The sequence below is a fragment of the Stylophora pistillata genome, chromosome 1 (assembly GCF_964205215.1).
Source record: "Stylophora pistillata chromosome 1, jaStyPist1.2, whole genome shotgun sequence".
Classification (NCBI taxonomy): domain Eukaryota; kingdom Metazoa; phylum Cnidaria; class Anthozoa; order Scleractinia; family Pocilloporidae; genus Stylophora; species Stylophora pistillata.
In genome coordinates this window covers 8412306-8429593 of record NC_142519.1, presented here as the reverse complement: position 1 = coordinate 8429593, position 17288 = coordinate 8412306, and the positions used below count along the sequence as shown (strand labels likewise).

The window sequence follows — 17288 nt, the reverse complement described above, 5'->3', positions numbered from 1 at the left end:
TTGAAAACAAAGAATATTGCCAATTTAATTATGACCAAAAGACAGGAATCGAATAGAACCTGAACGGTTCAACTAAATATTGAACATAAGAAAGGGGTAAATGAAGCTTCTATATAGTGGGTAGCCTCTAAAAGATTAAATCGAAAACCTCTGGGTGATGATAAGCAATTGCCAGGTTGAAAGACAAGAATACTGAAACCACAGTCGAACCTGTTTATCAACCGCACTACTCTTTGTAAAGGCCTTTGCGCAGGTTTTCTAATCCCCATTGTTGTGTTCTGATTCAGCCAATGGCTCATTCAGGATACACTCACACTTTCATACAATCACGTTACTTGATAACAGTACCTTTGCATTACTATCGAGAACGTTCTTTCAAACGTATTAAATCGATTTCGGTAATTTCTTTTTGAATGAGTTGAGGTATCTTTGCGCAATCATTATGGACAAATATGACGGGATCATTCTCGTTGTTTTTCTTTGCTGTACAATACAGAATCGTTTTCATTGGTAGGATAACTCTGTCTTAGTGAATTTTGTCTCCATATCTAATCCTGCTTCTTCTAGTTGCCTTTACTAAATTAGGATAAAAAATGTTGAAATGGGAACAAAAGAGGAAGCTCTAAAATGAAACTGGTCTAATTTTCATTTCAGCTCTCTTGACGGAGTAGTAGTGTCCTTTCCAGTGACGCCAAATGACTCCATCGGCATAAGATGAGTGCTTCCCACGGTGACAAAGTCCATTCAAGTTAGAGTGATGACAGTCCTCGTACCACCAGGCTCCTTTATAAGTCACAGCACAATGACCACCCCAGTTGTCATTGTCCTGATCTTTGGTTGAAAAGAAATAGCCACGGTGAAGAGAAAGTGAATCACCAGCAGTTCCTGAAGTAAAACCCAAGAAGCCTAAACATATTTTGATAATGACTGTGTTGCACGGGTAAATGCAATTTCAGCTTAATCAATTATACTGTAACATCACAGAAATAAGACGTAAACGGTTGTGCGTGAGTTGGCGCTGCAAAGCGCGGAATCGTGTTTTTATCTCGTTCAATTATCCAATTTCATCGTTTCTAAGTACACTATAACCATGAATTAAACTAAATGCCTCGGGTACAATGTTTTTCATTACGGACCTCCCACCTGATAAATAATACGCATATTTGTAAAAATGACCAATTTAAGATTTCTACCATGTTTTAAACCGTAATTAATGAGAACCAATATCAACATCACATGCAGAGGTCCACTATAAAGTACAAATTCTTGTATCAACAAGGATGACAAACCTCGTTCACTCACCTGAATAACTGCCAAGGCTAAGCTTGTACTTTGTCCTCGCGCTGGTAACTGCAAACATGTCGTACTCGGCGTAAGCAGTGTTTCCAGTGGTGTCCATCAGATCTACTCGGAGCCTCTTCTTCGTTGTTGTCAAACGGTGTATCTTTTCCAGTCCCAGCCAAAATTCTCCATTTAAGTTACCAAAGCCATTCTTGTAATCGGTCCAGCCGCGGTAGAAATTAACCGAACCATCCAGTCTCTTTTGGAACACTGTCCACCCCCCACCGGCTGTTGTCTGGTCACAATATACATCAAAGGCACCAGAACCATCAGGGTCGATTGTATAAACGCCGCTGGTTGTTCTACCAGATTTGTGCAGCTCACCACAGTCCTTAGCTGCTGAGTCTAGTTTTAGACATTTTGAAACAATTAATTTGAATAAAAGGGCACAACATACAAATGCAGTTCAGTAAAGTTTGTCTCCCATTCAGCACTTTCTCCTCAACTTCAAAGAACTAGAGCGCCCCGCATAACTCCAATCCGTTTTCCACATCCCGTTAAAGCTCGGGTTAGTGGGAGTTGAGGTCGGGTGTATTTTGTTTGATCAGTATCCGAGAGAAGGATGGAGACCAAATCTAAAGTTGTTACTTACATGTACAGTTTATTTTTCCATCGCCTGTGTATCCCGCTGAACATTTACAAGAGTAAGAACCAGGAATATTTACACACTGGGCTTTTTCATGGCAAGAAAATGACCCAGATTTGCATTCGTCTATATCTGTTTGAAGAACAAAATTACAGTTTTGATACGGTTTTTGATCGCGCGAGATCTGGACGTGAACATAGCGCGAGCACTAAAAATGTCATAAGTAAAACATTCGGTGGTGCGATGCGATCACGCGATGTTACCTAGAAAGAAGTATAATGTTAGTTTAAAAAATACAGTTTTTAAATGATGGACTCTAGGGTTTCCAGCAGTTATATCCATAAGGAAACTTTACGAAAAGACGACAATTTTGAAATAGTACGCGTGCTCAGATAGCGATCTTGGCGAAGTGCTATTTTATGACGCAATGTTTCGGGAGTAAGAAAAATGAGACCTTTCGAGTAAGATTTGTCGAGTTTTGGAAAATGGCAGAATCTTAGCCACATACGTTTCATATTAAATAGCCTATTTAGAGAATATTGCCAAAACTGTGTGAAATATCTTGAGTTTTTACCATTTCAAAAGGTAAGGCAATTTCTTTTGTTCTTGGGCCATCGTAATTTGATAAAAATAAGACACAAGCAGCAGTGATTTCCGTAAAGCATGTGGCAAAGAATGAAGATAACTCAATGAAGGAAAATGAAGATCTAAAAGTGTTTAGGCCAAAAATTGTATTGTATCTCTCCGACATCAGAGATAGCAATAAAGATGACGTCATTCATCTAAAATTGACCCAAATCAGAAGCCTTTTTATATCGTTAGCTGAACTGGTAAATCTCTTGAGGGAAAACTTTGAGATAAATTAACTTGGTTTACTTTCGTAACTCGCGCTCAAAAGGAAGGTTTATTCCTAAATTTTCTTAAACAGGCGTTGTTTGTATCTTGAGTGACGGTTTTAGACTGTTTTATATGATAATTTTCCTTCGTAACCATATTGTGTGCTGTTAATTAAAGGTGTTACGTTTTTACAAACCCGAGCAGTTGTCTCCATTCAAACGAAATCCAAAAGGACATCGACATGAGTATGAACTATCTCTATTCACACAAGTGGCATTCTCTGGGCAATCGTAAGAAAGATCTTTGCATTCGTCGTAGTCTGTAAAAGTAAAGATAGAAATTAGTTAAAATTATGCAAGTATCAAAGTGGAGAAGTCAGTTTGTTGACCTTCATCTCCATGCAATTTTGCATCTGAGAAAAAAATGAAAATTTGTGAGACATATCATGACATCATCTCTTTTTTCCGAGATTATTGCTCTCATCACTCTCATCAATCTCATCACCGTCAGTAATTCCTCACTGCTGGTGATAGCTTCCATTATCCTTTAAACTGTATCCTACCTTTCTTACAAGTAAATCTGTGACATTCAGTACAATTTACATCTTTCCACTGGTACCGATGATCTTGAAGGAAACCGAGTGTATGAACACAGTTCTGTTTGTGTGATTTTTTTGGTTGGTGTTCCGCCCAGAAATGGAAGTCAAATGGTGCTCCATCGCTCCAATCAAAGGTCCCTTCGGGACCTTCAGATTTGGTATCAGAGAGTCCCAGCCAAGAATGTTCTCCACCGTGTAGACTCTGAACATAAACATTTTCTTCTTGACTATGGATACTTGGTAGATTAGCTCCCAGGGCTGCGCATATTCCCTGACCATTGGTCCAAGAATTACAGGAAGATACTTTTCTGAAGCAATATCCATTGAAATATTCCCAGTCATCCTCGCAAACATCTGTTGGAATAAATGGTGAAACGAAAGGTAAACTTTTCGCTTGGGAGGAAAGGGGAGAGGAAGGTGTTGTCAGAGATTAGGGGACCTAGGGGCCCTGAGATATTTTTTCACAGGGTTTGAAGACCCTACGTCCATATGTGTTCAAGCCTCTTTTGATTCAAATTCTTAACGCTTTGGGGGTTTGCTCATAAGCGAAGTGATTTTGAAATATTTAATACTCTTACCTGATAGTACTGCATATAACACCGTCAATGGATCGAAACGCTGGATGAAGAGTTCTTTGACACAAATGCGGAAGCCGGAACGGGTGATGAACTCGGAAAGAAAGAGATAACACTTTAGAAGTCAAAAGGATATGTTGTTCAAGTCAGCTCTATCGCTCTCCAGGAAAATGACCTTAATGGTGTGTAATAACCCAACCAGTCCCTCGTGGAGTACATATCAATGAAAGTTTTTTTTCACTTTGCGTGTTGTCGTTCAGGTGAAATATGTGATACGAACACAGTAACTTACAGTAACTCATGGGAAAAAGAGGTGGCAAAATAGGCAGATTGGAAACTATCAAAAAAGTTTCGAGGTAGCATGAATCAGGGAAAAATGGCATAACGCGTATTGGACACAAGAAAAGGCACTTCACGACATGACACAAGAACTCACTGAGTCACACTCATATGTAAAGCTGAGAATATAAATACTAGAGCAGCTTGAAATATGGTAAAACTTTTGATTTAGCATTCCCTTTATGGATTCTCCGTGACTTATTGCATTTTAATCCAACCGTTTACCGGGTTATTTTCTCTCATCATAGGATACTCAAGCTTTTTCTTTCGTCTTTGTCGTTTGCTGTTCGATCATGCTGACGACGCAGTAGAAAAACATAGTGGAGAAAACTGAACGAATGTTCCAATGCTTCTCAGTAATTTTAGCCTCTCAGATTACCTCAATCCAGCTTACAATTCCATTGCACTCTTCGGCTGCATTTCCGTCCTTTGTGGAATGTTTTGCCGTTAACAACACTGATGGTAATTTTCTGTAGCTCCACCCGAAACTTACATTCTTAGGGTACGAAAGAAAGAATTTATTATCATATCATAGGCTAAACCTACAAGAATTTTGATTAGTTCTTACCTATGATCTAGGGGAGGAGAGACACATAGATGATGTCACTATTAACAGAATCTTGTTTTTTTTCAATCATATAAAACAAATAAATCAGTCCTTGTTGCCGTGGTTCCATCCATTAATAGGTCATAGAAGACGGCTGCACTTCGTGTGCCACTTGTTTGTTCTTACCACGTTTTGGCGTCACACGTGATCTTTTACCATCTTTAACTTAACAGATGGACGGTAACATGGGACAAATTTCTCAAATGGTGTAAATCATAGAGACATGAGGATAATAAACACAGCTGGTCAGTCATTGAAAGAGTTTTAGTGGAAAAAAACCGTTATGTGAGGAGGAGTTACGTTATATGTTACAGCCTTCAGCTAATTCAAAAGAATAAAATATTGCATTGCTAAAGTCTCAAAGTCATGGTATGCTTTGGTCAGGTTTGCAGTGAACTAGGATTCTTACGTCTGAAGAATGGCAAGTTTCATTCGTATTTCGCTTTATGTAAATGAGATTATTGTGACTTGCGTGAACCGAGCCGTTTTTGCACATTTAAACTTTGCCTGAATGATTCTGTTTCCTTGCTGAGAAACATTATCCAATTTCACAAACGGCACTTCAAGAACAGTCACCATACGAAATCTATTTTCCACAATTTTTTTTTTTAGGTCGATGGGTGGCCCAAACTTTTGGGAAGGGAATTTCTAAGGTTTAGTGATCAGCCCTAATTCTGTTTTCAGTCTTGTGCTCACCTTACAAAAAGCAAAATTGTCATTCTCGGAAGGCAAAACGTTATTCTGAAAAGTGACTTCACTGTGTTCTGAGAACAATGGTCTATGGAGGGACTCAAACGCCAACCAGTTCTAAAAAAATTAACGTAAAATGGGTACAGTATTAACCACTGAAAGTCGCTCTCAATTCTAGGGTTTCATTTCTAGCTACCATTGATACACTACTAGAGATAAATACCAGTTATTGGTATCTGACTTAAGTCATTCCATTCAACAGAGAATTCTAAGCATACAAATTAGAAGAATTATATTCTCACGAAATAGTTCAAATTTAAGAAGTTATCTTATTCTGGTAGAGGAATGATGGCACATTATATAATTGGCAGAATTTTCCATCCCTTTAAGCTGTTTTGCTCTGTATTTTTTCTTCTACCAAAAATAATAGCGACTGAAAAAACTGAGTTAGAAATACCTACCACCGATATGTCGTCATGAACCCCTGCGAAGTTCTGCAGTTCCCGTAGACAAATTTTGAAGGAAGCTTTTGTGACATCTTCAAGCCATACACTGGTGGCATCATGCATAAGGCGCGATCTGTAGTGCTCAGCTGTTGCAAAAATCGTCGGTGGTTTCGAATATTTTCCCTTTAGAAATTAGAGGAAATAACTCTTTAAAGAAATTGATTTTTACCGAAATTAAAAGTATCTGCAAATCATGTCGACCCCTATGAATTAAAACCAAACAGACGAACTAACAAGTCAAGAAGATAAAAAAGCAGGCTTATCATGTATTGAGTAATCTGAACCCTTTTCCAACTGTTTTCACAATAGTATATTTCTAAAGTGTTCAAAAAGAGGTCAGACGCTGCGAAGCATTATCTTTAACTGCTAAAGAACATCACTCACTCCTTGCAAAGTGGATTCCGCGATCTCTCCTCCCCTTACGCCTAGCTTTCTAAAACTAAAGAAAAGAGGTCTGTATGTCTGGAGTGCGGAAAAAAAAAGACAATCCAGGGAATCTTTTTGCTTGTTTTGTGTACTCTTACGTCGTTTTGAAGAAAATTAAAAATGAGACATTACAACTCACTATACCTTAGCAAAGGTGACTGTTTGACAGCTAGTCCCAGTCCACCATCTTGAGAACCATTTCTGGCCTGCCACTCCCCCAGAAGGAGCACCCTGATAAGCGACCCAATCAACTGTGGCAAAGCTATCTGAGGGGTAATCATTCCTACCAGCTCGAGTGACACAGGCTGTGAACTGAGTGCTGTTGACGCTTTCAACCCAAGGTGTCGTTGCCTCGTGTACCACAGTGGAGTCACTGTAGTTCACGTGATTAACCGTAAGTTGAATGTAAATTTTCTGATCAGGATAAAATACGAATGGTTTAAATTTGATGACTTCACAATGATCCTCTGCCCAGGAAGGAACATTTCGGAACTGATGTCTTCCTTTCTGAAGAGGGAAACCTACAACGAGTTGAAAGCTTAATTTGAGTTTCTTTTTCTAAAATCTATATATAATGCAATACGAAAAATCCAAGTCACAGATGGGATTTGAACCCACGACCCTCCTTGATCTAGTCGGATGCTCTAACCACTGAGCTACTGGAGACACTATGGTGAGCAAGGGTCAATTTGTGGGTATGGACTGGAGCCGCATCGCGCGGCTACACAGCCAAGTTTTAGATCAGCGCATATGAAACTCACAGTGGCTCCTGTCGATACCCACATATTGACCCTTGCTCACTATAGAGTCTCCAGTAGCTCAGTGGTTAGAGCATCCGACTAGACCACGGAGGGTCGTGGGTTTAAATCCCATCTGAGACATGGATTTTTCTTATTACACTAAATTATTTCATCTTTACATAATCTATATTCCTTGAGCGGGTTATATTTCACAAATCCTGCCATCTGATTGGTTCCAAGAGTAGGCAGGGCATCCGTTTCTTGTTGAGTCGCTTTGCAGAACATCTCTAGCTTCGTTGTAATTTTTCATACATATATCTTGTTTGACCGGCAGTACGGAAATTTTAAGCAAAGACCTTGGTAACGATCTTTTGCCAATAGATGAAATGAATTCTCTCTCCTCTTTTTTCTTTCAAATCACCTTGGTTTTCTGCAAAAATTAATTTCTGTGGTACTAAATTTGTTTCAAGATTGAAAGAACGCGCCTAAAAACCATTTGTTTCTCAATAATCCCTCCCAAAAAGTAACTGAGAAAGTTGAAACGAGAGGTTGCTGCATTTAACAATTACATGGATCAATGTGGCTCTCAGAAATATACCTGTACAGCTGCCAGGATGATACTTGGTATAATTCCCGCGAGTTTTACATATTTCCTTCTTTAACAGGCACAAGTTAGTGAATGTGCGGCCATTAGACGCACAGACCTGTTCTTCATATGATGGACAGCTGCTTTCACAAGCACAGGTATATTTGTTTGGAGACAAGGCAACACAATGGCTGTGATACTTGCAACTTGCCTTTGTACAGGGATCGAGATCTGCAAACGAATTTTTCATGTTTGACACGAGTACCAGGTATTTATTAAGAAAAGAGACCGTTTCACCGTGTTTAAAAAATGGTGATGTTTACCTTAGAAATGAACGTGCTTTTCAGCTTTTTAGCACTTTATCACATTGCGTTCGTTCCACATTTAGCAATCTGAAATCAGCGGCATTGTCTTTGCAAAGCTCTTCACATAATACCATTGTAAATCATCTGTAACTATTCATGCAACTCCAAACTCCAATTAATTCTTGTTATGGAACTGAATTATTTAGGTCCTGTGGTGTTTATACTTAAATAACCACTGAGGCTTTAGATGCAACGCAACGATATTTGATAAACATGTGAGACCATAACCGACTACATCTGTATCTCGTTCTCTTTTTGACCGCGTGTGCAATTCCACACACTGATTGACAGCTGTCAGAAACACTACAGGTCCATGAATAATCACCCTCCCTGCCTTTGGTCCATCGAGAGAAGTCACCAGTATCTGTAGGAGAAGAATTTGTATAAAAATAAGTTTCCTTTAATACATCTTACCTCCAATAACCAGGTAATCTACCAAAACTTTGCTCCTCTGACCGTTGTATCCAGTGCTATCCTTAATGCACACTCGAAAGTAAGAAGTGGTCACTTCCTATAAAAACGTAGAAAACATGTACATGTACAAACGTTGATATAGACGCTGTTTTGGCCTACTGTGGCTACTTAATAATCTCATCAAGTGAAATACCCCAAATTATGTCGTCTTACCTCCAGCCAAGTGATTAGTGGACCATTCGCTGGGCACACATTGTTTGCATTGTCAACGACACCATTAATGACTGTGGTGAGTACTACTGGTGCAGAATAAAATGGACTTGAAAAGGTAACATTCTGAAAGTCGTAGAACATAGAGAAAAGTTATATCCATGTGTAATTGAAGACAAACCCGAGTTAAGGGTAACTGGTGTTACACTTTACAGGCCTGAATTTTTTTTCAGGCCTTGTTTCCACTATTACCTAGGCAGGGTTTATTACTGCGAGGATCGCTTTCATACTTGTCATGAAACCGCAGTACACATATACGATTTTCATATGTTCAAAATTCATGGGTTTTACTCTTATTTATCCCTTAGGGTGAAATAAATTTTCTTTCGCCCGCAGCCGGTTATTTTGAACCTTTCAATGGCAAGTAGGGATAGTGTTTATGTTTATGGAAATCTCAGAAATTAGTGGTTCGGTTTTAAAAAATTAGAATAGCTTACACTATCACTGCCAGGAAGATTGGGCATTGAGCACGTTTTGAAATACGTAATAGGTACATTAATTTTATTCGGTTTTTAAAGCATCACTCACCCGCCATAAGTTTATTTTGAATTCCTTATACAGGAGGCATGAGGTGGGCGGGGGGTAGAAATTTTTAAAGGCGATGGAATAACGTTTGTTTAAAGTAAAAGATCTCCTTATTTTCAAGGTACGCAATTGGAAGAAATAATTCCATTACATAGTTTTGTCATGTGGAGGCGTGGTGGCCTCATGGTTGGTACGCTCGACTCCGCATCGAGTGGCCCGGGTTCGAACCCTGGCCGGAGATATTGTGTTGTGTTCTTAGGCAAGACACTTTACTCTCACAGTGCCTCTCTTCACCCAGGTGTTTAAATGGGTTCCAGCGAATTTAAATGAATGCTGGGACGGGGACTAGCATCCCATCCAGGGCGGAGTAGAAATACTCCTAGTCGCTTTATGCTACAGAAACCGGTTAGTTAAGCGCCGGCCTGATGGGCCACTGGCTCGTAAACAGACTTTATCTTTTTTTTACCTTTATAGTTTTGTCAGAGGTCAAGAAGCAAAGCAAAGCGTTTTAAGGTGAACAAGACCAGCTATAGTGATCACATTGAAAGTATGTGGAATTAACCTTTGCGCTGTCATACCTTACACAAGGCGTAACTGTCTCTTGTAGATGGTATCTCGTTTTGGGAAAACTTTACTGTTGAGAACTCCTTTGCCCCCCAAACAGACGGGTAATGTTCGAAAGCCATCCAGTTCTGCAAAAAAGCATTTGAAGGAATGTCATAGACGCGTGAAATTAATTTTGTCATAGTTACGTTTTACGTACCACCGAAAACTTGTCATGAAGGCCGCTGAATGTAGTGGATTCCTGTAAACAAACTTCAAACCGATTCGTGGAGATATTTGCAATCCAAACATTCATCGCGTCCTGCCCTTTGTTTGGAATTCCATGCTGCACAGTTACGTGGATTTTGGGAACTGATAAAAATGCCTGATATAAAAGAAAATAACACAGAGGCTTTTTGTTTGTTTTTGAAAATAGTTGGGACTGTTTTAACGGAACGTGACACAAACTTTAAAGGTGGAAAATGGAAAATGAGAGACAACGGAAAATGAGAGACGAAAGGAAGGGAGCAAATGAATAAGTAAATAAATAAGTAGATCGGTAGATAGACGATTAGGTAAATACAATTATTAGTTAAGTGGAGAGAAATTGCGTAAAGACCAAATGCAGATGAGTAAAAAATACACTGAATGATATAGAGAACATGAATGAGGAACGAAGGAATTGGGGAGATAAATGGTTTATCAGGGAAAGTAAGAAATACAGAAAAAAAATTTACAAAGTCAAGGAAAAAATGAAATAGAGGGTTTGAGGACTTCAGATTAGTCTTGCCAAGAAAAATTAAATAAACAAAGGAAGAAGGTAAGGGAGCAGTCATTCGCCAACCTAGAGCAACGGAAATCATTGGTACCTGAGAAAACGCAACCCAGTTGCATCTTGATCCGGTAGTGAAAACCTTAAACCGTGTCTGGCCATGTGATACTCCCGATTGCGATCCTTGGAATGCAAACCAATCAATCATAGTGCTGTTACCTACAATGATTTTGACGCTTTGTACAAGGCAGGCCTTGAAACTGCTTGTTGTAACATCTTCGATCCAAAGAAAAGCTAAGTCATGGACACCTGATGACTTGTTTCCATGATTAATGGAAGCAAATACTCTGACGGGAGTTCCGTCATCAGAGAATTTGCTGCTGAATGACACGTACTGGCAGTTAAGGTCATCATTTGTCACTTGCATGTCAATCTTTCCCCTCTGAGCGGCTAGGAAAGATAAAAAGATTAAACTCTTTTTTTTTAAATAATGGATATTCGCAAAATGTAAAAATTCCAAAAAAATGCCGTAAATCGTTAATAAACGACATCATAGTTGTATTAGTGTTTCATATCGACATATCGAGAGTTAAGTGGACAGAACTTAATTGAACTAACATCCTGATTCAGTAATACTTACCGAGGCATGTTGTAAAAGTTTGGTATAGTTAACAATACTCTGTGTTTACAGAAAATTAGCTCATGATGAGAAATCCCCATGCTAATTGAAAGAGGGATTTAAAAGTATTCCTCTTAGTTTGCTTCTCTTTTAATTTGTAGAAACTATTTCCCCAGAATTGACCGAAAACAGATGACGATAAAGCTGGAAACAGGAGGTCATTCATAGAAATCAAAGCTCAATGTTTTTCACCACTAAAACTGAAGGTTTGTTGTTACTCTTGTCTCAGGTAAAATTTGGAATTGAGGGCTGGTCGCTCATATCTTGCAAAAGCAGTTGTTTCTAAGAAAGTAAAAGTAAGGGTCAATGATACCATGTGCTCGCGTTGGAAAAAAAATAAAACAAATAAAAAGATGATGGAAAAAATGAAAGCGGAGCAAACTCATGAATTTATCAAGTTGCGTGACTTTTCTGACATTCTGAGTCGGCAGTATTTGTCAATCCTGTGTTTAGACTCATAAGCAGTAGAACAGGAGAAGGAAATGCGGGTGGATGGAAAACTTTCGGTGGGTGGCACACCCTCCTCCCACCATCCTTCACTCTTCGATGTGGAAGCTTTTTAAGTCGCCGTCTCGTGATCTTTCCCAAATCGTTTAATAAGGATCGCGCTTGGCACTTAGCACTATTTTTCTTTCCTTTTGAAGAACTTCCTGAACATATATTGCCACAAATCAACTAGGAACACAAAGGATATTGGTAGTATTGCAAAGAAGTTTGCTTGGACCAAAGGAAAAGAAAGGCATACTAATATTTTGGACAATTTTACCATAGGTCATCGACGTAGTTTTTCAATACAATTTCCTCTAAATGGAGGTGGGGCGCTGGATTTGACTAATTCTCGCTAAAACTGAAATGACATTACGTTACAGGCCAAATTTACTTAAGCTCATCGCCTGACAGCATTTAGGTTTGTTGACCCAATTACATTTGCTTAACGAACTTCTGCTACTTACTAGAATGGAGGTTTGTTACCAGCCACGGTCGTGACTTACCTGCTAAACTACAGGACCAATCTATAGTCAAAAGCCTATACTATTCTGATTAAAAGCAAAATAAATAGAAAATTGAACAAAAATGACGAAAAATGACTTGTTTCCATGATTAATGGAAGCAAATACTCTGATGGGAGTTCCGTCATCAGAGAATTTGCTGCTGAATGACACGTACTGGCATTTAGGGTCATCATTTGTTACTTGCATGTCAATCTTTCCCCTCTGAGCGGCTAGGAAAGATAAAAGATTAAACTTTTTTTTTTAAATAAGTGATATTTGCAAAATGTAAAATGGCAAAAATGTTCTGTAAATCGTTATTTAACGACATCATCGTTGTATCAGTGTTATATTTTAAAAACAGTAGGGACCTATCGGCAATCACGTGAGGGTTAAATGGAGACAGAGGTAATTGAGCTAACATCCTGATTCAATAATACTTATCGGTGCATGCTGTAAAAGTTTGGTATAGTTAGCAATACTCTGTGTCTACAGAAAGTTAGCTCTTGATGAGAAATCCCCCTGCTAATTGAAAGAGTGATTCAAAGATATTCCTCTCTATTTGCTTCTCTTTTAATTTGTCGAATTTATTTCCTCAGAGTTGACCAAGAGCAGATTACGATAAAGCTGGAAACAGGAGGTCATTCACAGAAATCAGGGCTCAATGTTTCTCACGACTAAAACTGAAGCTGAAACTCTTGCCTCAAGTAAAATTTGGAAATCAGGGCTGGTTGCCCATATCTTGCGAAAAGCAGTTGTTTCTAAGAAAGTAAAAACAAGGGTCAATAATACCATGTGCTCGCGTTCGAAAAAGAAAAAATAAAAAGATGATGGGAAAAAATGAAAGGGGAGCAAACTCATGAATTTTGCAAGTTGCGTGACTCTCTGACATTCTGAGTCGACGGTATTTGTCAATCCTGTGTTTAGACTCATAAGTGGTGCAACAGGAGAAGGAAATGCGGGTGGATGGAAAACTTTCGGTGGGTGGCACACCCTCCTCCCATCATCCTTCACACTTCGATGTGGAAGTTGCCGTCTCGGGATCTTTCCCAAATCGTTTCATAAGGATCGCGCTTAACAGTTAGGACTATTTTTCTTTCCTTTTGAAGAACTGCCTGAACATATAGTGTCACAAATCAACTAGGAACGCAAAGGATACTGGTAGCATTGCAAAGAAGTCTGCTTGGACCAAAGGAAAAGAAAGGCATACTAATTTTTTGGACAATTTTACCATAGGTTATCGACACAGTATTTCATTATAGTTTCTTCTAAATGGAGGTGGGGCGCTGGATTTGACTATTTCTCGCTAAAACTGAACTGACGTTACGTTAAAAGGCCAAATTTACTTAAGCTCATCGCCTGACAGCTTTTAGGTTTGTTGACCCAATTACATTTGCTTAACGAACTCCTGCTACTTACTAGAGTGAAGGTTTGTTACGAGCCACGATCGTAGCTTAACTACTAAACTACAGGACCAATCTATAGTCAAAAGCCTATACTACTCTGATTAACAGCAAAATAAATAGAAAATTGAACAAAAATGACGAAAAATTTCAAATTAAAAAATGAATGAAATACCATTTAGGCTTTCCTGCATCAAGCAAATCCACAGCAAACGAAGCAGATAATTCTTTGAGAATATGGCAGAGAAAATCATGGCTTGTAATTTATGAAGTGAACTGTGCTATAGTCAGTCAGAAATGACCACTGTCAAACGAGTGGTCAAGGACTTAAAAGCATTCATATCTGTCATGTGACGGTCATTAGATCATTCCCAAATGCTTCCAAAACAATAAGTTATACGTGCAGCTTAACCGTAAACCGTATTTTCTTTAATTCAGTTTCTCTGATTAGCAAATGTTTACCGAAATGTTGATCAGTTTGATCTGTCAAACGTTTGTGATAAAAAAAAAAAAAAAAAAAATACTGAGTGGTTTAAATACGCTGGTGTCAGGCAGAAAATCATCAGCCAAAATCGGTCTAGTTCCAAAAAAAAATGAGCCTATGAAAAATTTTTTATGTATTTCCTTGTGTGTAGCAGCCTCATTCGTTTTCCGAAATCCTTTTGTAGCCAAACAATACTACGAAAGAAAACAAGACTTGCAAAGGCACGTGAGAGTTATCACCGGGTGAATTCTGTTAAAGTTGACAGACTATTTTATCAGCTTAAAATATTTGTATAGCGGTTTTGAAATAGCATTAAAAGGTTTCCAGTATTAAGGCGACAGTCACATAAATAAAACGTCTACATTGTCCGCCGTATGTTCTTGGCAAAAAGCCCAAAACACAAAGATCAATTTCATCAATCCAACGATGTGTGTTTGAACTCTACGTACTTTTTGTCGGCTCACTAAGCAGGAATACCATCTTATGTATGATCATCAACAAGAAGTGTTCTCTCTCTAAGCTGAGGAATTTTAATAACATAGGTCAAAGTCTCTAATGCACGATCTAACTTGTCTCAACTGTTATCAGTTGTTGATATCCTCTTCAGGCCAAAAATAACAACCGAAATGAAACAAGTATAGGCTCGTCTAGTTTGTTAACTAGACGAGTAACAAATCAACAGTCATTCTGGAACTAGTCAATGTTTGTTCTTTGATAAAAGCAAAGATGAAGACCCTTTAATGTTATCGAAACCTTAAATTCAATACCCAACATGTTAAAGACGTGAGCTTCTAACTCTGAAAAACGATGAGTTAAAATGTTAATACAAGGAGTCATTAAGCTGCTTACTTCACTGAGACGTAATTTTTTTCAGATTACGATAAATGTTTCACGAGCGACAAACGTCCTTCAGAGTCGATGAAATCATGAGATGGATGGTTAGAAGCGTCTTATTTTCATTTTCCTATAACAGATCAAACCACATTTGTTTGTATGGAACGCATTTTACAGCATCTTTCTCGTTGAAAATGGAAAGAGAAGAAAATTCCCGCGGTTTGTTTCGCATCAATGTGGACAGAAAAATCTCCAAGGAAAACTTTCCTATCTTATCAGCGATTTATCAGATCAAATCTCTATATTTTTCCAATGGATATGTCATATTCCGTATTGCTTGTTTTCATTTGCTTTCCGGGCTAGAAACGCATTAATTCCGATGAAAAACATATACCGCAGATACTAAAAAGTTTAGTTTAGTGCGTGATGCAAACTGAACATGCTATTAATATGAAAAACCAGCGCCAAGATGAGGGGTTGCCGCGAAAATTCCCCCAAGAGATGCACCAAGGTACGAGATGAAAATAAGTTTTTCTAAATAACTCACTTTTGGAGATCTAAATTTTTTGTGCTTGGAAACGTTAGGTAAAACGTTTGTTTTCGATTCAGTCAAATAGGATGAATAATGATTTTTCGGCTTCTGAAGATGGTGTAGTTCTCAAAACTGCGAAGATCGCTTTCATATTCATTTCTAGATTTGTGAGTGTGGACCTCTGGGTCTTTTTCCTCTCTAAGAAAACGCAACGGGAAAACTTTATTTTAAAGCAGACATAAGATTTAACTCTATACGAAAAATGAAAAAGGCAAAAGTGGTGTGGTGTTGCGAAAATGTGTAGTGTACCATGTGAGCTAGTGCTTTACGAATTACAGCTTTTACTTCGTAATCTGTCAGTTCAGTCATCGCGGGGATAGTAAGCTTCCAGGCAACCTTCTTCAAATTAATGTAATTTTTTTTATTTCAACTCAAAAACAAGAAGCTCTAAATTTGAACCAGTCTGATTTTCATCTCAGCTATTTTTGTGTAATAATGTCTGGGCAAAGTATGTCATGTGAAGCAAGCAGCTCTTTGACTAGCCGTAACGACATTTAAACTTATGGTTGTTTTTAGAGGCCCATGTCGATTACTGAATATAAGGTTTCGACAACACTGAAGAGTGTTCATTTGTCATCGTAATCAAGGAACAAACCACCCACGTTGATTCTTTACAGAACGACTGGCGGTTTAGTCAGACGACACTTAACAAATTAAATTTGCCTGAACTCGTTTTGTTTTCTTTTGTTGTATTATTAGCTTGGATAGGATATCAGTGAATAAAAACAGTTGAGACCAGTTAGATCATGCAAAAGCCGAGAGACTTTGACCCTTTGTCATTATTTTTCCTCAGCTAAACGAGAGAGCGCTGTTTGCTGATAATACATTATATGATATTTCATGTATCCCTACTTAGTGAGCCGATTGATCGTGTGTTTTTAGCTTATACGGCGGACAATGTATGCTTATGTGTATAATTATGTATGTATCTATTATTTCGTTACTGGAAACCTCAATTTGTCTATTTTAAAACTGCTATAAAAATACGTCCTTGGGCCGAAAAAAATAGACTGTCAACTCAAACTGAATTCACGTGGTGATACCTTTCCTGTGCCTTTGCGTGTCTTGTATTTTCTTTGTATCTTTTCTAAGAAAAGCAAACAGGAAACGATTGACGCTAATACACACGGGGCGTGCCAAAACGTTTTCAGTCGCTCATTTCATTCCGTCAGTAGATATAAAATTGTATTGGCCACCGATATTTCCGGCTTATTTGTTTTTCTCAGAAACGTTTCACTGAACTAATTGATATGGGGCGATAATGGGATTGTTGTCAAACTATGAATTTCAGTGACTATTTGTTGATCAAGTTAATCGAATGTTTGATCCATAGCAATCATGACTTCCTTCTCAGATGATCAAATCAATACAGAAAATATTTTTAAAGAAAATACGGCTTACATTTAAGCTGCTTTTAGGACTTAAGTTGTTTTTCGAAGCATTTGGAAATGACCTAAAAAGGAATTATTGGATCAGATGTTGTTGAGCATGATTTCATGAAATTTCAAAACCGAGGTCTGAGTTATATGCCGAAGCCAAAAACTGAGACAGGTAACACAAATACGAGGTTTGATAATGCATGAAATC

The 17288-nt window shown here is 38.3% G+C and overlaps 1 protein-coding gene across 2 annotated transcripts; it reads right to left on the bottom strand.

The window, feature by feature from the left end:
- On the bottom strand, positions 1-14101 carry LOC111346855 (uncharacterized). 2 transcript variants are annotated; one of them, XM_088756424.1, is made up of 18 exons: positions 13967-14098; positions 12567-12621; positions 10818-11170; positions 10169-10333; positions 9984-10097; positions 8824-8946; positions 8611-8707; positions 7844-8062; positions 6650-7026; positions 6035-6202; positions 5580-5690; positions 4656-4772; positions 3941-4031; positions 3327-3716; positions 2961-3083; positions 1934-2059; positions 1303-1686; positions 1-885 (listed from the first exon to the last, which is right to left on the bottom strand). In XM_088756424.1, exons 2-18 carry the CDS (start codon positions 12583-12585, stop codon positions 623-625), a joined length of 3240 nt encoding a protein of 1079 aa, XP_088612550.1. In that variant the 5' UTR covers positions 12586-12621; positions 13967-14098; the 3' UTR covers positions 1-622. The 2 variants fall into 2 exon arrangements, with proteins under 2 accessions (XP_088612550.1, XP_088612547.1); XM_088756421.1 differs by lacking the exon at positions 12567-12621 and having other exon boundaries at positions 13967-14101.
- Between the last annotated feature and the right edge of the window lie 3187 nt (positions 14102-17288).